Here is a 21,466-nt window from a genome sequence, read left to right on the forward strand (position 1 = left end):
CAGCTATGGAGTCCCATGACGATCCATCCTCTCCCCTGCCCAGTTCAGCCTCTCTAGGTAGCCCCTAGGGGAGAGTGGGAGTCAGCGTGGACTAAACTGCCAGCAGGGCATCCCCCCTGCATCAGACACTGACATCACCATTGCCCAGGGGTCTGCCTGAGCTCAGCAGGTGGCTGAAGCCGAAGCGTGGGCTGACTGAGGGGGGAGCACTTTTAAACACCCCGCTCCCCCCATAACCACTAAGTCAGTCTGTGGCCTGGGTATCCACCTGGATTCATCTTTGCTTCTGGATGCCACAGCGGCAAAATCCAACCTACCCTAGCTGCAGCTGACAGGGAGACTTCTGCCTCCTCCTCCTGCCAGATGCAGAGCTGGCCTTGGTGATCCATGCAGTCACACCTTTTGAGCCTGGTGACTGGGGTCCTCCATGCCTAGGTATGCAATGGCTGACCTCAGAATAACTGCAGCCAGTTGGGAACACAGCCACGTGTGTACTCAGTGACGCAGGCTTTGCTCAAGGACTCCACCACCCTCTCTGCAATGGTTTGCCACTAAATAGCAAGTCAAACTCCTCTTGAGAGCCCTCCATGACCCTGGGCAAAGTGGCTTGGGGGACTGCCCCACCCTGTGTAATGATGACCCTCCATGACAGCCTCCCTCTGTCCAGCCAATAGCCCTGCCAGTCTCCAGAGGGAAATCCCACGGGCACACACAGCAGGCCTTTCTCAGGGGCAGGCCAGGAATCTCCATGTGGCTATGAAGCTCACTTCCCAGAGAGATCAGGATGGCCATGGATCATGCTGACTTTGGAGCTATCTGTAACACGTACTTCAACCAGCATTCCCACAGCATCATTAGATAAAGGCCAGCCCCTGTTGTTGGGGGCAGGGTGGGGGAGAGCGATTCCTTGATCTTTGTGCTGGCTCAGGAGGCGCTTGGATGCCATGGTGATGCAAACCATGGAAATGTCTGAGTAGTCCTGGAGTAGTCTGGAGTAGTCGCCTGATGTTAGCGGGACAGCGTGTGTGAGTAAAGCAGCATCATCTGGCACGGACTGTGTTAGTGCCCACTCCCTCGGGGTGCATGCCGGGTGAAGGTAGGAAGGTGAACAGCCTGACCTGGATTTCGGTGCCTTCCTGCAGTTCACGATGGGGACAGTCCCAGGGAGGAAAGTGTCAATAGTCCTTTGGTCCCCTCGCTGGTTGTTTGGAAGCTGGAAGGGGCCCCTACGGCTGCTGGAGCTGGGACGCCCTGCTAGCTGCATCGAAGTGATGTGCAGGAGTGATCATAGCACTGGTGACACACATGATGGGTAGGACAGGTTACTGGGCTGTGGGAAGCCAGAACCGGGCAGGAAGGCTGAGAAGGTGATGAGTCGTGGCCACTGCATGGTGTGCAGGGAAGGATGGCTGGTTTACATTGAGGATGGTATGTGATTTACTGTCCCTGGCAGACAGATGACTCAGCAGAGCTGGCTCCATGGCTGTCCCTGGTGATGGATACATCCCCCACTCTGCCTTTCCTATCGGTTAATGAAGTTTAACAGCTTGGGGGTCACATCCAGGTCTGGGGTGAACAGCTCCCCCCCGGGCTGAGAGCAGGGAGCGGTATTCATAAGATACTAAGGTCAGAAGGGACCATTATGATCATCTAGTCCGACCTCCTGCACAACGCAAGCCACAGAATCTCACCCACCCACTCCTGCGAAAAACCTCTCACCTATGTCTGAGCTATTGAAGTCCTCAAATCATGGTTTAAAGACTTCAAGGAGCAGAGAATCCTCCAGCAAGTGACCCGTGGCCCATGCTACAGAGGAAGGCGAAAAATCCCCAGGGCCTCTTCCAATCTGCCCTGGAGGAAAATTCTCACTGCTGCCTCGGAGGTTCCAGCAGGAAAGGGCAGGGCAGCCTCAAAGCTCAGTCTGTAGTGGCTGATGGCAAAGGGTTAAAGGTGGGCTCCTATCCTTTCACTGTAGGCATCTGAGGAGCCCAGATCACACCAGTGTCCTTTAGACTTCTCCATGCTGCTGCGACCATAGTGCTCCACCCACCCACCCAGGAGCCATGGGGTTGTTTTCTTGCTCCATTGGCTGGCAGGGGCATGTGGGAGGGAATGCTCTGCAGCAGCATGCCCAGTACCAGTGGCGCAGCTGATGTTTGCATTGCTCTGCAGCCACAGCTCCGGCCAGCTCATAAGCAGTTGTTACGGACTCTGGAGGCAGTTCTAGTCAGCCAGGTGGCTGCTGTGATCTGCAGGCCTTTGTGCAGTACAAGATGAATAAAGGGTTTGGGCGTATTTGGAGGGACCAGGCTACATGGGCTCTTTGTGGCATTTCTGGGCTGCCTGTTGGAAATTCACAGCAGGAGGCAGTATTTGTATTTCCATGCATCTGCAGCCCAGTATATGCCAGTACTTTCCCCGGTCCAACTGGCAGGGTGTGGACATCCTGCACGGGAGTTGCATCAGACTGCTTATGGAGGTCTGGCTCTAGCCAGTCCCCACCCCCTCTTCTCAGCCACAGCTTCAGGGAAAGATCCCATACCTGCTGGAGATGCAGATACCACCTTCTAAGCCTTTGCTAAGTGAAGCCATTACCTATTAATAAACCTTGTCCTGAGCAGGACTCCTGGTTGAAATGATGCCCCATTACTGGATTATATATGATTACCTCATTATTTCCCTACTATCAAAATAAATCCCAGCTCTTCCCAGCCCCAGTCTTATTGCACTTGAAACAAACTAGACAGCCAAGAACACCCAGGCATTTTCTCCTTGTGACTCAGCAGCCTCTATTGCCTCCCTTCTGAATGCCTACCTTGGAAAAGAGGCAAGCATGTAATGTAGTCTAGTTGGATGAAGACTGGGCTGTCTATTTGCCTGCCTTTCCCCTGCATCTCACTCCTTGCTAGTAGAGACCATCTGTAGGGGGAAAGGTGGTCCAGTTTCCATGCCCGTTCAGTGCCTGCCCCCTCTGCGGAGAGTGCCAACAAGGGATTTGATGGCAGTTTTGTCGTGTGGACACTGAGAACTGGACTGAGACCATCAACTCTTTTAACCACACCCAGCCATCAGATGGCAGCAGCAGCCTTCCAATGCTGGTGTAAGCCAGTGATCTAGAGGTGAGCAAGATCCATCTCCGTGACCTGCTGTGCTGTTCATTTCCAGTTCTTTATGGCAGGTGTCTTCAGGAAGGTTTGATTGCTAATGAGGGTGGCCAAATGCTGACGGCTCGTTCTACAGCATGTTTGTATCTATCTGTTTCTTTCTAGCCATCGTTAACCCAAAGCAGCCCAAAGAGATGCCCAAAAGCTTCAGCTTTGACTATTCCTATTGGTCTCACACCACGGTAAGTGGAAACCTGCTGTTCCAGGTGGATTTCCCTGCCCTGAGGCCCTCTTGCAATGGGGAGTTTGTTAAAAAGCTGGGGTTAGATGGGATGGAGTGATCCAAAGGTTTTGATATAAGGACTAGACGAGCTGCCAGCTGTGGAAGAGGGGGGCAGTCTGCTTGACCATTATGCTTTTGGGTTCACCTCCTTATGAGATGACTCAGCTGATCTGGTCCCAAATCAACCACTGGGTGGCGCACCAGAGCTGGTCGCCCTTTTCATGCATTCCCCCTTCCAGCCACTGTGAAAGAACCCAAGCCATGGGTTTGCAAACAGGTCCAAGGGCAGGGACACAAGCCCTTTCATTATGGCTAGATGGGAGCAGGTTCCCAGAACTATGGGTAGCAGCAACATCCTGATACTGTTTTCTGTTGTGACCCAGGTCACATGGTGGAAAAGGTCGAGAACTGCTGATCTAAGCAAAAAACAAACGAAAAATGATCTGTGGTAATCCCATGACAATGTAGCCCAGCCACACAGCTGGGGCCAAGGGAATGCAGTGAAAAGTCCTGTGCTATGAATACATTCACTAATTATTCTTCAGCTGTGTTTGTGCCCTTTGTGCACCTGCTTTCCACAATCGCTTTAGCCAAGGAGTTCACTGGCAAGGGTATTCACTAGTGGCTGAAAGCTCATTTTTTATTGGCTGTCTAGGAGCATTGCTTCCAGGAAATTGGCATCTATCCATTCCATTCCTCCACTCAGAGAGCAGAAACACGGTGACCAATCACAACATGAAGTAGGAATATAGGTGACCCATCCCAGCTTGAATTTTCATTACTTGCAACAAAAATGCTCCCAAACAATCTACAGGTTGAAAGTAATTCATGTCAAGTGTTTCAGTAATTCCACATAACAGACCAACCTGAGACATAGTAACAGTCTGCTTCCAGATGATTCACACACAACTAGCTGTGAAATCTGACTAGGTGTTGTCAATTATTTGCCCAGCTTTGTTCCTGGCTCCTCTGTGTCCCCTGTGCTCAGTGGGCACTAAAGAGCCTCAAATGTGTTCACTCCTTCCAGCCTTGTCGCTGTCATGGGTTGTACTGGAGATAGAAACCAGATAGCATTTCTGAGAAAACTTTTTACCAGGACCCATCAGCTGGAGCCAAGTCCCTTATTTAACAATCTATTTCAGTTTCAATCATCTAACTCAGAAAAGGCTCGAGGCACCCAAGGCATAGGTACCAGTGCAATCCAACCCAACACAGCTAGTCAAGCAGCAGCTTCCCTCAGCAGTGCAATTTCCATTTCCCCCACCTTAAACTCCCAAATACAAATCTTACCCCTTCCCAAATGCCTGCCTGTCACTCGCTGCCAAACTGGCGCCTCCCCCAGTCACTTTAGGGATGAGCTCAAGGCCAACACTCTTGTCTGCCTTCTGCACCCTGTCACTCCTTCTCCACAGTCCACCTGCAACTCCTCTGGAACCACAGCATCCACTTCATGGCTCAGCCCTCTTGCCATGTCACTATCTATGTTCCCCCCTTCCAGGGGAGGTTTAGCTCCTCAATTGTCCTGCCCCTTCCCCGGTGGTGAGTGGTAGGGGGGACCCGGGCCCACTGCTCCAGGTCCCAGCCTAGGGACCCTCTGAACTTCAGTCACTTACTGCATTCCTTTGCCTCTGCTATCGCTGCATTTCCTTGGGCCACTTCCCCATGGCCACAGACCTTTCTAGCCTCAGCAGCCTGCCAGAGCTCCTTCTCTTCTCCCTGGGTTCCTACCTGCACTGCTCTGTCCAGGATACTATTAGGTTATAGCCTATTCCAGACACCCTCCTCAAGCTTCAGGGAGCTACTGAGCCCTGCTCTGCCCTGAGGCTCTTTTTGTAGGGGCCTGCTGGGCCCTAATTGGCTGCTCCTCACAGCCACTTTCCCGTTAGCTGCTTTTCACACAGCCTCCCTAGGGCTCTATTACTGGCCAGTGTGGGGTGGATGCCCCATAACACTGCCCAAAAAGATGGGGCTTTGCACTGTGCCCAGGCTCTTTGAGAGCCAGAGAGGTCTGAATGGGAAAGTCTAGGGGTTCTTGTGGAGAATGCCTGCTGGCAGCTCCCTCTCTGAGGTAGCCCAGAGCTGGGCAGCTTTTCAGATCCTCAGACAGGTGTGTCACAATTTTAGGGAGGTGGAGTCTTGTCCAGCAATTCCCTAAGAGCGTCAGAACAGCCCCTTCGTCCCCATTCACATTATTTGTACCTTGATCAGGAAGCCAAGAGCTCTCAGTGTCAGCATTGGAGTGCCAGCAAGGGACTGGTGCTGAGAGGTTTTCCTTGGTGGCCCTACACCGTGGAAGTTAAAGGATTCCCTCCCCAGTTGATGAAACATTGCCAGGGATGCCCCAGTGTGTGTCTGGTCTTGATACATGAGTGACTCAGCAACAAGTAGTATGAGAAAATAATGTACGCTCTGATTCTCCTCTGACTTGCACTAGGGTGGGACAGGAGTAACTTTGGGGTGAATGGAATTGCACCCAGGTAAAACCAGTGCAAATGAGAGAAAATGAGGCCCAGATGTTTCCCATTTTTCTTGTTTTCTTTCCTTCCACTTTCTCTTTCACACCTTCCCTCTCTTCTGACCTCTGTCTCTGGTTTCTCCTCCCCGCAGCCCGAAGACATCAATTATGCATCTCAGAAGCAGGTGTACCAGGACATCGGGGAGGAAATGTTGCAGCATGCCTTCGAGGGCTATAACGTCTGTATCTTTGCCTATGGGCAGACAGGTGCTGGCAAATCCTACACCATGATGGGGAGGCAGGAGAAGGATCAGCAAGGCATCATCCCGCAGGTAACAGAGGCTATCACCATGCCGGGGAGAGCACGCTGCTGGCTGTGAACAAAAAGTACCCATAGCTGGGGCGGGGCAGGGCGGGAAGGAGAAGGAGGCTGCTGGGGAGTGGAGGGCAGGGTGGATGAATGGTTCTCATGGTGTGAAAGGCTGTTGCCCCCTGCATGTGGGGCACTGATAGCTGCTGAGTGCCAGTAAGGAGACAAGGAGCAGTTACTGGCCGGGAGAGGGCAGGGTGATGGCAGCAAGGACTGAGGAGTGAACATGGCTGTGGCACCAGCGAGCACAGGAGCTACCAACTAGATGGGAAACTGACACAGAACTGGCTGCCTGGAACTTGACAAAGGGCAGGGCTGGGAGGAAGAATGGCTCCTGTTCTCCTGGATTCTCTGCCGCTCAGGGCAGCTGGAAAGTTACAGATGGGAGGGGATGTGAAGCAAGGAGCCCAGGATGGGAATCAATGCAGAGGGCACGAGCTGCTTGGAGGCCACCAAACATCTGGGGAGTCACCTTTAGGGCTCCTGGAAAGGGTCAGGGCAGAGCAAGGGAGATCCCAGACCTGCCATGAATGGGAAGGGGGCAGTAAAAGCATCAGTCCACAGAACCTAGAGGTGAGGCAGGTGGAGGCTCTAAGCAGAGATGCCTGAGTGGCTGGGAAACTTTTGGGCTGAATGACTGAGTCATACAGTAACTCCTCAGTTAAAGTCGTCCTGGTTAACATTGTTTCGTTGTTACGTTGCTGATCAATTAGAGAACATGCTTGTTTAAAATTGTGCAATGCTCCCTTATAAAGTCATTTGGCAGCCACCTGCCTTGTCCACTGCTTGCAGGAAGAGCAGCCCGTTGGAGCTAGCTGGTGGGAGCTTGGAACCAGGGTGTACCAGCAGCCCCACATTAGTTCCCCGTTCCCCTAAGTTCCCTGTGTGGTAGCTGCCCAGCAGGCTGTCAATTGCTGGGAGTTCAGCTGTCCTCCCTGCACTGCCATGTGCTGCTCCTGCCTGCCCTCTGCCTTGGAGCTGCTCCCCGGTGCCTCCTGCGTGCTGTGCAGGGTGGGAGTAGAGGGGGGGCTAATGTCAGGGTGTCCCTCTCCCCCCTGCTTCTGCACTCCGCTTGCTTCATTTCCATAGAGTGGGGGGGAACGACACGACAGGGCTCAGGATGGAGGGGAGCTTCCTGGCAGCAGCTTCTGTCTCAACTTGCTGATCTACTTAAAAAGGCACTGTACTTAGAGTGGGGTCAGTATACTTAAAGGGGCAATGCGCATCTCTATCTCTCTCACACACGGTGTGTGTCTCTGTCTCTGTCTGCCATGCTGTCTCCCCTCCCTCCATTCGTGCTGCCTTGTAGAGTATGAGGCTACATTAACAACAATGGGTTAACCCTTGAGTGCTCAGCTGATTGCTAGTTCATCATTTAGCAGTAAGGCATTCCCTGGGAAATATCCCACCATCTGACTTCACCACCTCAACCAAGCTTCACAATCATCATCACTGTGTATCTGGTGAAAAAAATTTCCCTGGAACCTAACCCCCACTATTTACATTAATTCTTATGAGGAAATTGGATTCGCTTAACATCGTTTTGCTTAAAGTCACATTTTTCAGGAACATAACTACAATGTTAATCGAGGAGTTACTGTACTGTGTCCTTATATACATCTGTCCAGCCCTGCGAGAGCCAATGGCTGTGAGCGAGTGCCGGCTTTGGCCGGACTGATCCCTGCTGTGACTCCATGCAAGGCAGGGGAGTTCTCCCACACATTAACCTGGCCACGAAGGTCTGATTCATCCCTGAGCTGAAGCAGTTTAAATGCACAGTCCTGGTAGTGCCTTTGGCTGTGCCACTTACTCTACATGTCGCTCAGAGTCACTCAGAATAGTTGTGAGTGAGCACAGAGAACAGGCTCCCCTCCTGCCTGCCTGCCTGCCTTTCTGCTGCTGCCATTTCTGAAGTACAAGGAAGAATCCTTGTTTCCCTGGTGCCCCCCGCCCCCATGGCTCTGACTGCATTATGGAGCATGTAAGAAGCCATGTCTCCTTCTCTCCTTGTCTGCTGCAGCTGTGCGAGGACCTCTTCTCCCGAATCAACGACACCACGAATGACAACATGTCCTATTCTGTGGAGGTACGGAGCCCTTCCCGCTGACAGCGGGGGGGCATTCTGCCGGGGAGAGCGCCTAGTGAGGAGACAGTGATGATAAGTTAAGGTGGGCCGTTGCCAGCACTGCTGCATGGGCCTGCCCTGCTCTTGCCCTGAGTCAGTTACCCTGCTTTTTATTGACCAAAGAGGAGCTCCCATGTAATACTATCTGCAGCTCCGGGCTCCAGCCCTTGAGGAGGCCTGCCTTCCTTGCTCTGTCATTCACAGGCCCTAGTACCTTTGCACCTGCTCCCATCTGGGTCCAGGGAGGGGTCTAATGAACTACAGCTGTTCTCATGGGTCAGCAGTCATTGGCCTGCAGCCCTTGGGTTCCAGCACCTGCCTTCAGGATGGGACAATGGGAGAGTCCTGCCGTCATCTGGTTCCAGGCCCACCCCCGGATCTGACATCACTGTTGGGATACATACCCTCACCCAGGCCTGGCCTGCCTTCCCTGGCACTCCTTTAACTATATGGGGTCGCAGTTAACATCATTACATTGGTGACAATCTTAACTGATTTAAAAGTGCCTTATATCAGTTCAGCGTAATTCAGTAACAAACCTATTTAGAATCCAGTTTAGCTAACTAAGCAACTCTGGTGTGTCAACAAAGTAACTCGCTCTTCCATAGCCCCTTGTGCAGACTGGTGGGTGTGGCGTGCAGGGCCGGTGGAAAGCTAGCTGCATGCAGGGCAGGGTTTGCCCATGGCCCTTATGCCAGACTCTGCCCTCACTTACACTGACACAGCCATTGAAATCAATCGATCACTGCCTGGAATGGGGCGGCTCCTAGAGCAAGGCACTGCGTGTGTCAGGATGGGTGACAGAACTGGGTCTGTGTCCTGTGTGGTATGGGAGCCCCTTCCCCCATTGTCAGACACGGACCTTGTGCGCTTTGTCCCCTAGGTGAGCTACATGGAGATATATTGTGAGCGTGTGCGGGACCTGCTGAACCCCAAGAATAAGGGGAACCTGAGAGTAAGGGAGCACCCCCTCCTGGGTCCCTATGTTGAGGACCTCTCCAAGCTGGCCGTCACTTCCTACAATGACATCCAGGACCTGATGGACTCTGGGAATAAAGCCAGGTGAGAGGGGGGCACAGCCTTGGTTGCCTTTCCTTCCCTCCCCACCCCAGTGCTGTTCGGAGAATCCCCTGCTTTACATCACCCAGCCCGTGCCCCACATCCTAGGCCCCTGCCTTCTGGCTGGGAGGGCCTAGACGCAATTGCCCCAGAAATCTCTCGTCTTCTTTCCTAAGCTGGCTAGGTGGGCTGCTGGTGAGAGCCCCGTTGTGCTCTTGCCTCTGTATCTCAACGAGAACAAAGCAGACAGGGTCAGAGAGAGCAGCCATCAGGTGTGAAAGTAAGGTGGTACGGGCTGGTACGACGTACCGGTAAAAAGTAGCCGCCTGTACCAGCCCGTACCACTGACTTGGAAGCGCGTGAAAGCCGTGGATGGGGGGGCGCAAAGGGGGCAGTGACATTAAAGCGCTGCCATGGCAAAAGGACCCTGCTTAAAGCGCTGCCGCAGCAGTGTTGTAACATCCCTGTCCCTTCTCCACCCCCCCCCCAGCTGCCGATGTGGGGGGCAAAAGGAGCAGCTACCCCAGGGCCGGCAATTTAAAATCACTGTTGGAGTCGCGGGCGGCGTGGGCGGGCTGTCTGGGGAATGCTGAGAGCCCTCAGCCCCGTCCCTTCCGCCCAAGGCCCCACTCCTTTGGGGGGCAGGGGAGAACTGCCCCCCGTACCAGTAAGAGAGAAATTTTACTTTCACCCATGGCAGCCATACTGCAGCACCCACTCACTGACCCAGTTTTTTTTTTCTTGTCTCCTAACTGCTGTCCACCAGCCTCATGTTGCCCTGTGATGGAACCAATCCTGAGTCTTGCCCCCAGGGAGCTGTGGAGGTGGGACTGGGCGTGTGGGACATGGCCCAGAGCCCGCTGAATTCAATGGGGAGACCCTCATTGACTGCAGCAGGCTTTTGCATGAGCCCCTTAGAGACGGAGACGTCCAAACCAAAGCTGGGCATTAAGAGGTGGTCCAGCATGATCTCCACTTGCTCATGCTCTTCTCGGTCCTGCCTTGCGGAGTCACCAAGCTCTGCCTGATGTCATCAGCTGTGTACTCTGAGATAGTGCTGCAGGATTCCATGCCTCCCTGCCCTCTTCCCTCCACAGGACGGTTGCTGCCACAAACATGAACGAAACCAGCAGCCGATCACATGCTGTCTTCAACATCATCTTCACCCAGAAACGGCACGATGCAGAAACTGATGTCACCACCGAGAAGGTGAGCACAAAGGGGGGTGTTCCTTTAGTGGGGCAGGGCAGCACTTCCCCAGTTCCTGTGCTCTTGCTGGTGGAGAGAAGGCGTGACGGTTGGGCTAAAAGGGCTGAGATAAGAGGTAGATAAATAATAAGCATCTTTGTTAGGAGCTGAGATGAAGAAGGCTAGTGGAGAGCTTTGCAAGCCTAGCCTTCCATACCCCAACTTTCAGTGTCCCCTTCCCATACTGCACCCCCAGCCACACTCTCCACTGTCCTGTTGGGTCCTTTAGCTCGCTTTGGGTAGGGTTTTCAGCACAGTGGGGCACATCTGAGCCTTGCTATGCATTGTAGTGGCAATAACAGCGGGCAGTTTTCGCCCCAAAAGCCTTGTGTATGCCCCACCCTGGGTCAGCGCCAGGGGCTTGAGCCACTTATCTGACTTCTCCTCAAACAAATGAGGACTTGTGCCCAACCACCCTGCAGTTTGTTTGTTGACCAACTCCTGATTTTGCCAATCTCTGTTTGAATGGGCAAGGCTGGAAACCTGCTCTCCCTGACTCTGAAGAAAACAGGACTCAGACTCAAACTGCTGTTAATTTTTCAAAAATAAAGCTCTCCCTGGTGGAGACCATCAGGGCATATATTGAACCAATCCCTTGTTCTGGTGGCGGGGGTGCTGTGCTGCTGGCAGGATTGTCTTTTGGTGAGGTCCTGACTACTTATGGCCACTAAGCACCCCAAGTCACTCTTTGCAAGAGTAGGCATGTTAGCTGTAGCGTCCAGGCCCTATTCCAATTTGGATAATCACATTCTGCCTCCCCCAAATCCATCTCCCCACCCCTAACGGTTTCAGTTGAACCAAGTAGTTACTTCCTCCTCCAAACTGCTATGCAGAATGACTGGGCACTGCTAAACAGCTGCTGCATTTCACTCCAGAGGTGGTTGCATTTCAGTGGTGGATTGTGGTTCCTGTTTGCACCATTTGCATAGCAATGCATCAGGTGTTTGGGGACCCTTCTGGATGGGTGCAAGTCATTGTTGTGCCCTCAATGGCAAGCATCCCTCTCTGTTTATAGGTCAGCAAAATCAGCCTGGTCGACCTGGCTGGGAGTGAACGGGCTGACTCTACAGGGGCCAAGGGCACGAGGCTAAAGGTAAGAGAAGAGCATGAGTCAGGAGCTGTACTCGGTGCTGGGTGCTGTTTGGGGTGCTGTTGGTGCACCCCAGCCACGGAGAGGTGTGCTCATTTCTTTGGTGGATTTTCAGACAGCTGGAGTGCCAGTAATGACATCCTGATTAGCCACTAAACCCAGCACAACCACTGCTCCCAACTGGTTCGCTCTTGAGAACCAGCTACATGCAATGCCTTTCCTCTCCCCAGGGGGTCCCTGGCAGGGAGGGAGCTGGCTGTTGGCCATGTTTGCTGTGTGCATGGATCATCTGTGGATCTGAGCCTGGCTGTTCTGCTGAGCTGCAGACACCCACGCACCCTTAAGCTGATTTGTGTGTCAGGACCCTCTCTGTCAGTCAGCTTTTGGAGCCTAGGATTTTCTGTCTTCCTTCAACAGGAGGGAGCAAACATCAACAAGTCTCTGACCACGCTGGGGAAGGTCATATCTGCGCTGGCTGAAATGGTAGGTTGGCCAAGGAGGTCTGTCCACAGGGTGGGCCTCATTACATAATACCACACTGTGCAACCCTGAAGCACTGACTCCCATTGACACTTATGGACCCACTGACATGAATCAGTGCTCACCCCGCGAGTTAGGGCTGCTCATACTAGGCCCCAGTGATGCCATTGGATGAGCAGCCCTTGTAGTCCCTTGTGCCAGTGACTATGAAATGTCCCCCGAGGCAGACATTCCGGGAACAAGCCAGCAAAGAGCCCTCTCTTCCCATGACTCAAGTACATCAGCCCCTGAGCTCACTCCCTCTCGCACACACCCTTGCTGGCATAGAATGACAGGTATCACTGATGGACTCTGGCATCAGTTGGTGCCTGGCAGACTCCCCCACCCTGGAGTGGGGGAATCTTTAGAATGATCCACGTTGCATGGGACTGGCTGGAGTGTTGGTTGCATGGGACTGGTGGGGCAGGGCAGTTGGGGGGTGGGAAGGGTGAGCTGGGATCTCCTGGGAATGGAGATTGAGGATCATTGATGGATATATATTAATAGATACATCTTTAAGAGGAGCTAGAGCCATTAGGCAGCCAGGCAGAACAGGAAATGGAGCCAGGATCATGAGCATCTCTCACCGTTTCATCACTTTGTGGGTATGGGGATCCCTTCCCCTGCCCTCCGTCTGGCTTTGATTTTTCTCAGTATATGCTCTGTGGGAGAGGGGTTGTTTCCCTTTGTGTTTAGGATGCTACCGCAATCTAAATAATAACTCCCAGTCACATGTCCTGTGCCACAGCCTACCTGATGAAAATCCAGAACTTACCCTTAGCATAGGGGCAAGCAGGGTAGGAGGAGCCTTTGTGTCGTTCCCCCTCCCCCCCCCAACGCTCACTCCTCCATTGCAAGCTGCACGGTAGTGCTCGTGCTCAGAGCCTACTCTCCATGGAGAGTTCTTCATCTCTGAGAGGTAGAAGCTTTCCCTAGGTGATGGAGGGGAAGTTGCAGTTACCCACAGCCCCTTGTCCTGACTGGAGCAAACTGTCCTCCTCTTCAGCCTCTCTTTGTCTCACATGCTCATGCAATGGTAAACAATGTCTCTGGTTTCCTTTCAGGATTCGGGGCTCAATAAGGTATGTGCTTTGAGGGTTCTGTTCCTTGGCTTGGGTGATCAAACACAGGCTGGGGTAGGGGCATTGCGGATGGAAAGGGGGAGGTTACTGAGATGGAGCCCAGGACCATGCTGTTGCGTGGATTTTTAAACTGAGTGCCCCATTGTTTTCGGTGGGGAGCTCTGCTCTGAAACTCAGGCACAATTTGACCTCCAGTGAGGTTCTGTGCTGCAACCCTGTGGCTCCAGTGACTGGTGACCTATAGCAGAGGCTGTGCAGCAAAGAGCTGGCCAACAGCAAGGCCAGTCAAAACGGTACCAAAATGGCCTCATTCACTGCCCACAGAGTGGCTTTTAAACTTGGCTCCCTTCAGTTCCCTGCGTTTGAGATTAATATCTCAGTGGAACAGCTGTGGTGGAGAGGAGAGCTTTTGCTAGTCTGAATCAGCTGGAAATAGAGGGAGGGGTGACACAGGCTAGGCTTAGCATAGTGTGTCTCGGGCACATTGGCATTTCCTGGGACTGTGCTGCCATTGTTGCAAGATCAGTCCAGAGCTGGAAGTCACCTGTGGACTGTTGCTTCTCCTGTGTAAAATCTTTTGAGGGGAATGAAGGGGAGAGTTCACTGACCTAGGTATTGGTGTGTAACTGGGCTGGATGGGAGTAAGGGATGGACAAACTGGTTGTGCTGCAATAAGAATCAAACCGAACCCAAACCAAACATCTATTGAGGTCTGAAAATATTCAGTTCACTTCCCCCCAGTCTGTTATAGTCATCTCTGCCTTGCCTGAACTTCAGTCTCTCTCAGATGCTGGTATGGCCCCTGTTACGATAGAACCTGGCACCTCACAACACCTGTGTGAGGTCGGGAGGACCAAGGCCAAGTAACTTGCCCAAGGTCACACAAGGAGTCTGGGGCAGAGCAGGGACTTAGACCCAAGTCCTTGGCTAGTGTCCTATCCATTGGACATCACATCGTGGCTTGTTGGGGGAGGGGGTGGAAGTGGGAGGCAGAGTTGTTCTTCATGTTTTTCCGGTCTACTCTAAAGCAGAAAATCTCCATAGACAGACTCTTCTTGCTGGATTGCTAGAAGTAGATAATTCGGTCAGCATCCAGAGTTTGGGTCCTTATCGAACCTCTGAACCGTAGGTGGTTTGCTCCAGGCTAGGGGAAGCTCAAGAGTGTGCCTTTGGCCAGATGTGGCTGGAGGTCACTAGGTGAATAACCCTGCTTGATACTGTCTGAGAGCCCACTACCTTTGAAGAGAACGAGGTATCTCATCTCCCTGCTGTGCTCTCTTCCTCCAGAACAAAAAGAAGAAAAAGACAGACTTCATCCCGTACCGGGACTCCGTGCTGACCTGGCTCCTCCGGGAAAACCTGGGTGAGGGAAGGAGTCTGGTTTTCACTTAGTTTGCCCTGGTTCTGGCCTTAACTCACTGAATTTCCAGGCAACAGACCTCCAGAGGCTCCTGTCTTCTGAACTCTCATAGTCTCCCTGATTTAACTCCTCCCCCTCCCTTTGCCCTCCGGCTGTCAGGGACCCTTCACTGGGGCAGGGTTACGTCCCAACTCATTCAAAGCACTAGATGTTCCTGTGCTGGAGTTCTGAGTGACCATGTGAGCTGGGAGGGCTGTGGGGTGGGGATACCGTTTGGTATGTGTGCTCAGTGGGCAGAATGACAGGGATGCTCTGGCAGGAAGGGGAAAGCAGAGAGAACGGGGGTTAAAAAGAGGGCCCAGGAACAGATCTGCTTCATGGAGCCAAGGTGTTTTCTCTGGCAGGTGGTAACTCCAGGACTGCTATGGTTGCTGCTCTCAGCCCTGCTGATATCAACTACGATGAGACCCTCAGTACTTTAAGGTAGGCCTCTGTGACAACAGTTCATCGTCACGTCCCCTGCACAGGGGCTGGGGAACATGGAGTGTGACATCTGAAGTCACAGCCTTAGCCATTCCCCTCCTGTTGCCTTCACTGTTCCTTCATTCCACTATTGTTCCATAGCCCCTCACTGATACAGAGCTCCACTCTGGGCAGCACTTACCACTGCCCTGTGTCAATGTCAAAGCAGCAGACGAGGGTCCCTAACCATTCATTCTGTCCGTAGCATTACAGAGCACTGTCCTCCACCCCTGCCACTGGCCTTCCTAGTCCCTCTCCCAGCTTGGCACTAGACTACACTGTGACCCTCTCCTTTGTGTTGCTGGATTTGCTCTGTGCGTCCCCCGTCTGTTACTGCAGATGGGAGTAGAACAGGGAGCCTCATGGCCAGAAAGCTACAGCTCTGAGGGAGCCTTCGGCTGTCTGAACTGTGCTAACGAGGGCTCTGCGAGAAGCCATGCTTTGCATTATTATATGCAAATAGACCCCAGGTCTTCTGAATGCCAGTCCAATGCCCTAGTCCCTGGCCCATGCTGTCTCAGACCTGAAGTCTGAGGAAGTCTGGTGATTGGCCATGTGTCCCATTTCTGCAGGTATGCTGACCGTGCCAAACAGATCAGATGCAACGCCGTCATTAATGAGGATCCTAACAATAAGCTGATCAGGGAGCTGAAGGATGAAGTGGCTCGTCTGAGAGATCTGCTCTATGCCCAGGGTCTCGGAGACATCATTGACAGTACGTTCCTCTGTGGGCTCTAAGCTGGGACTGGGATTTGCTTAGGAGAAGCAAGATGGAGCTCTCTAAATTTCAGTTTACTGGGGTAGGACAGGCTCAGCCATCTTCATCCCCACCACGATGTGCAATGGCATTACATCACCAAGACATCTCCATTCCCTGCCCTGTTGCTCCTTGTAGTTCCTCTCCCTGACACTGCTTCTCCGCCATAGCCTGCTGGGAAAGCCCCCTACTGATATCAGGGAGATGCATGTGATCACCACAATCCTGGGGACTCTAGCCTACACCCCTCATGCTGACCGTGAACCCTAGTCTCCAGCCCCAGGGTGGCTCCACGGGGACAGGCTCATCCTCTGTGCTATCAGTCCCAGGACTGCTGTCCCACCAAAGAGCCAGTCTCAGCTCGGTGAGCGCTCCGTGTGTTGCTCCCAGGGAGATGTCCCCAGGCTGGGTCAATGTACGGGCTCTCTTCTCAACCTGAGGGGCATGCTTCTCTGTTCCTTAGTCCTATAAAGATGAACCTATTCTTGTTCTGTTTTCTTTTGTCTTTCTTCCCACTCCCTCTCCTCTCTTTCTCTTAGCTAACACTGCTCCAGGAGGACCTAAATGTGTGTATTTCCCATTGTGGGTATTGTGTGTGCTTCACTGCTTCTTCAAGACTCGGTCGTAGCAAAGGAACATACATACAGCATGGCAAAGGGGTCCAATTGCCTACAAGCAAGGGCCCAGCTATGGGAAGCTTGTGTGCTCTCACAGCTGTGCTGTGGAGGTGTTAAGGTAGTCATCTGCTCCTCCCCACCAGTACCCTGCCACAGTGCTCAGCCAGGACTCTGCTCCAGCCAAGGGATGCGCAGATCACTTAGGAGGTTTGGTGGGCAACTGCCTGCATTGGCAGAGTAACCTCTTCGCACAGGGAGCTCCCTTTCCTCATTAGAAGGCTCATCCTTGGCCCTCCTGTGAGGCTATGCTTGATGGTTCTCCCAGATCCACAAGCAAGGGGACCTCCACGGCGCCATCTGCTAGGGGAGGGGAGGGGGGCCTGGGATTGATATATGGCAAGGACAGGGGAGGCCATGCACCAGTCTTCCTCAAACTCTGTGTTAGCTCTGCACAAGAGGTAGTGCAGCCTTGAGCCATGTGGTCCTGGGTGCTGAGCTGGGGAAGCCAGACTGAGGCTAGCCAGCTTCTCTCAGTCAGTGCCTTGGCTGAGGTTTTGAGCCGATGTACCGGAGTGGCCAGAGGTTAGCTGAAGAATTTGCCTGCATTGTGCTCCCCTCCAAAACATGTGAGATGGAATTGGTTTTCTAAATGAACTTCCTGGGCCTCTTTTCTCCATGCTGTAGCTATGGTTCCTGCTGTTTCTGTGCTGTTGCTGCTTCTGCTGGGTCTGGGACTAGTCCCGATTCCAGTACTGGTTCTGCTGGCAATACCCTAACTATGGGCACTAAGTTATCTGCTTCCTACCACTGATATAAAATCACAAGTGTTCCCAGTGACCCAGCCTAGATCCTACTGCTGGTTGTACTGGGACCAGCAGGGCTACTGAACTAGTTCATGTGCTTCTGAACTTGAGAAAGTGAGCTGGGCGGCCCTGCAATCTGCGCCTTGTTTGTAAAAGAGCTCTCAACAGTCCAGCTGACATCCCTGGTCAGTGGCATAGCTAGAATCCATGTCAGTTTGGCAGAGAAATAGCCCCCAATTTCCCTGCTGTGGTCTCAGGCGAAATAACAGCTGATGGGAGCCTAGTGCAGGTAGAGTGATCTCAGCCCATTGACTCCTTCAGAATTAACAAATGCCTGACCGGGATCCCTTGGTCCATTGGAAACAGACTTATGAGTAAGGCTTCCTTTCCTTGTAAGAAGCCGGCCTGGATTTCTGGTCTTAGTTCATAGAAGATTAGGGTTGGAAGAAACCTCAGGAGGTCATCTAGTCCAACCCCCTCCTCAAAGCAGGACCAATCCCCCACTAAATCATCCCAGCCAGGGCTTTGTCAAGCCAGGCCTTAAAAACCTCTAAGGAAGGAGATTCCACCATCTCCCTAGGTAACCCATTCCAGTGCTTCACCACCCTCCTAATGAAAAAGTTTTTCCTAATATCCAACCTACACCTCCCCCACTGCAACTTGAGACCATTACTCCTTGTTCTGTCATCTGCTACCACTGAGAACAGTCTAGATTCATCCTCTTTGGAACCCCCTTTCAGGTAGTTAAAAGCAGCTATCAAATCCCCCCTCATTCTTCTCTTCTGCAGACTAAATAAACCCAATCCCCTAAGCCTGTCCTCATAAGTCATGTGCCCTAGCCCCCGATCATTTTTGTTGCCCTCCGCTTGACTCTCTCCATTTTGTCCACATCCTTTCTGTAGTAGGAGCCCCAAAACAGGATGCAATACTCCAGATGTGCCCTCACTAGTGCCTAATAGAGGGGAATAATGATATCCTTCGATCTGCTGGCAACGCTCCTACTAAGGCAGCCCAAGATGCCGTTAGTTTTCTCCGCAACAAGAAAACACTGTTGACTCATCTCTAGCTTCTCATCCACCGTAATCCCCAAGTCCTTTTCTGCTGAACTGCCATTTATCCAGTCGGTCCCCAGCCTGTAGCAGTGGTGGGATTCTTTCATCCCAAGTGCAGGACTCTGCACTTCTCTTGTTGAACCTCATCAGATTTCTTTTGGCCCAATTCTGCAACTTATCTAGGTCAGTCTGGACCCTATCCCTACCCTCCAGCAAAGCTACCTCTCCCCCCCCAGCTTAGTGTCATCTGCAAACTTGCTGAGGATGCAATCCATCCCATCATCCAGATCATTAATGAAGATGTTGAACAAAATGGGCGCCAGAACTGACCCCTAGGGCACTCCGCTTGATACTGGCTACCAACTGGACATAGAGCCGTTGCTCGCTACCCATTGAGCCCGATGATCTAGCCAGCTTTCTGTCCCCCTTATAGTCCGTACATCCAATCCATACTTTTTTAACTTGCTTGCTTGCTGTCAACAGCTTTGCTAAAGTCAACATATATCACGTCCACCGTTTTCCCCATATCCACAGAGCCAGTTATCTCATCCTAGAAGGCAATCAGGTTGGTGAGGCATGACTTGCCCTTGGTGAGTCCATGTTGACTGTTCCTGATCACCTTCCTCTCCTCCAAGTGCTTCAAAATGGATTCCTTGAGGATCTGATCCATGATTTTTCCAGGGACTGAGGTGAGGCTGACCAGTCTGTAGTTCCCTGGATTCTCTTTCTTCTCTTATTTAAAGATGGGCACTATATTTGCCTTTTTCCAATTGTCAGGGACCTCCCTCAATCGCCACGAATTTTCAAAGATAGTGGCCAATGGCTCTGCAATCACATCAGCCAACTTTCTCAGCACCCTCGGTTGCATTAGATCTGTCCCCATGGACCTGTGCATGTCCAGCTTTTCTAAATAGCCCTTAACCTGTTCTTTCACCAGTGAGGGCTGCTCACCTCCTCCCTATTCTGTGTTGCCCAGTGCAGCAGTCTGGAAGCTGATCTTGGCTGTGAAGGCCAAGGCAAAAAAAAAAAAAGCATTGAGTACTTCAGCTTTTTCCACATCATTTGTCACTAGGTTGCCTCCTCCATTCAGTAAGGGTCCCATACTTTCTCTGACCTTTTTCTTGTTGCTAACATACCTGTAGAAACCCTCCTTGTTACCCTTCACATCCCTTGCTAGCTGCAACTCCAATTGTGCTTTAGCCTTCCTAATTACACCGCTGCATGCTTGACTAGTATTTTTATACTTCTCCCTACTCATCTGTTCAAGTTTCCACTTCTTGTAAGCTTCCCTTTTGTGTTTAAGCTCACCAAAGATTTCTCTGTTAAACCAAGCTGGTCGCCTGCCATATTTGCTATTCTTTCTGCATATTGGGATGGTTTGTTCCTGCACCCTCAGTGAGGCTTCTTTAAAGTACATCCAACTCTCCTGGACTCTTTTCCCCCTCATATTAGTCTCCCAGGGGATCCTGCCCATCAGTTCCCTGAGGGAATCAAAGTCTGCTTTTCTGAAGTCCATGGTCCGTATTTTGCTGCTCTCCTTTCTTCCTTTTGGCTGGATCTGAACTCGACCATTTCATGGTCACTGCTGCCCAGATTGCCACCCACTTCTAGTTCCCCTACCAATTCTTCCCTGTTTGTGAGGAGAAGGTCAAGAGGAGCACAGCCCCTCGTTGATATTCCTTTAGCACTTGCACCAGGAAGTTGTCCCCACTCTCCAGAAACTTTCTGGATTGTCTGTGCACTGTTGTTGTGCTCTCCCAGCAGATGTCAGGGTAATTGAAGTCCCCCATGAGAACCAGGGCCTATGATCTGTAAACTTCTGTTAGATGTCTGAAGAAAGCCTTGTCTACCACATCCACCTGGTCTGGTGGTCTATAGCAGACGCCCACCACGACACCACCCTTGTTGCTCTCGCCTCTAAACTTAACCCAAAGACTCTCAACAGGCTTTTCCCCAGTTTCATACTGGAGCTCTGAGCAGTCATAATGCTCTCTTACATACAGTACAATTCCTCCACCTTTTCTTCCACATTTTTATATCCGTGCAGGGCTCTACTGATCAGCGCCTTTATCTCCCTCCCAGCGCCTCCTGCCCCGCTGTGGATCAGCTGTTTAGCGGTGTGCAGGAGGCCCTGGGAGGGGGAGGAGCAAGGGCAGGGTGCGCTCGACGGATGGGGTGGAGCGGGGTGGGGTGGGGGCATGGCCTGGGGCAGAGCAGGGGTTGAGCACCCCCTGGGAAGAGACAAAGTCGGTGCCTGTGGACCCGAGGGCTACTAACAAATGCCTCCAGGGCGGCTGCCCTCTTCGTAAGCCGCACGTGTGTCTCTGCGCCGTCTCCATGGGGTGTATGAGTTCCAGCATGCCACCTGGGGGCTGGAGATTTACCATAGTGCAGAGGGAGGAGAGCCATGAGTATCCTGGGCAAAAAAATGAGGAAAAAATCAGTAAAATCTGGGCCTCCAACATGTTGTGGTTTTAAGGGGGCCCCTCATGGCCTGCCAGGCACTGGGCTACTGCCTTTAGCCCCTCACGGAGTCCTCCTTGTGCACATAATCTGAAAGGCCTGATTCTGAGTGCCCTGCGGATGGGGGGAGTGCATTGGGCCATCCTGCCCTCCCTGATGCCCTCCACAACTACAGCCTGGCTGCCATGGGGTGAGTGTAAGGGGGCAAGGCCTGGCCAGCATCTCCCGGCCCACAAGGGAGTGTCTGATTGGAACAGGGCTGCGGCTACCATCCTGCCCTTGGCACCCCGGAAAGTTCAGACCAGGGGGAGCAGAGGCGAAGGTGCAGCAAAAGCCCAAAGCAACTTTGTGAAGCAGTCACGTCATGAAGCAGATGGGGTTTTAATGGAGAGGGAACTGGTTGGCTGTGCCGTGTTCTAGCCAGTCCCCTGAACAGGTTGGCAGCAGAGCAGGTGTCAGGACCGGCCTCCAAACATCAGCGAAGACCAGCAGCCTCTGCACACTTGCAGATAGTGACTCCTCAGAGAAGCCCCCACGGCCAGCTCGGCATGCCCCAC

General features: G+C 52.5%; 1 protein-coding gene across 16 annotated transcripts in view; it reads left to right on the plus strand.

Annotated features, from left to right (window-relative positions):
- Positions 1 to 21,466, plus strand: part of KIF1A (kinesin family member 1A) — a 222,332-nt gene that overhangs the window by 76,709 nt on the left and 124,157 nt on the right. For 9 of the 16 annotated variants that reach the window (XM_073360490.2, XM_073360491.2, XM_073360493.2 and 6 more), the window contains exons 3-14: positions 3,270 to 3,346; positions 5,995 to 6,174; positions 8,233 to 8,298; positions 9,221 to 9,399; positions 10,494 to 10,605; positions 11,660 to 11,737; positions 12,152 to 12,217; positions 13,318 to 13,335; positions 14,623 to 14,698; positions 15,100 to 15,178; positions 15,790 to 15,932; positions 16,514 to 16,540. In XM_073360490.2, the coding sequence (XP_073216591.1) occupies positions 3,270 to 3,346; positions 5,995 to 6,174; positions 8,233 to 8,298; positions 9,221 to 9,399; positions 10,494 to 10,605; positions 11,660 to 11,737; positions 12,152 to 12,217; positions 13,318 to 13,335; positions 14,623 to 14,698; positions 15,100 to 15,178; positions 15,790 to 15,932; positions 16,514 to 16,540 (1,101 nt within the window). The remainder of the gene's footprint in view (positions 1 to 3,269; positions 3,347 to 5,994; positions 6,175 to 8,232; positions 8,299 to 9,220; positions 9,400 to 10,493; positions 10,606 to 11,659; positions 11,738 to 12,151; positions 12,218 to 13,317; positions 13,336 to 14,622; positions 14,699 to 15,099; positions 15,179 to 15,789; positions 15,933 to 16,513; positions 16,541 to 21,466) is intronic. The other 7 variants (XM_073360495.2, XM_073360503.2, XM_073360499.2 and 4 more) reach the window with 3 other exon arrangements.

This window comes from Lepidochelys kempii, chromosome 9, assembly GCF_965140285.1.
Source record: "Lepidochelys kempii isolate rLepKem1 chromosome 9, rLepKem1.hap1, whole genome shotgun sequence".
In the NCBI taxonomy this organism is placed as follows: domain Eukaryota; kingdom Metazoa; phylum Chordata; order Testudines; family Cheloniidae; genus Lepidochelys; species Lepidochelys kempii.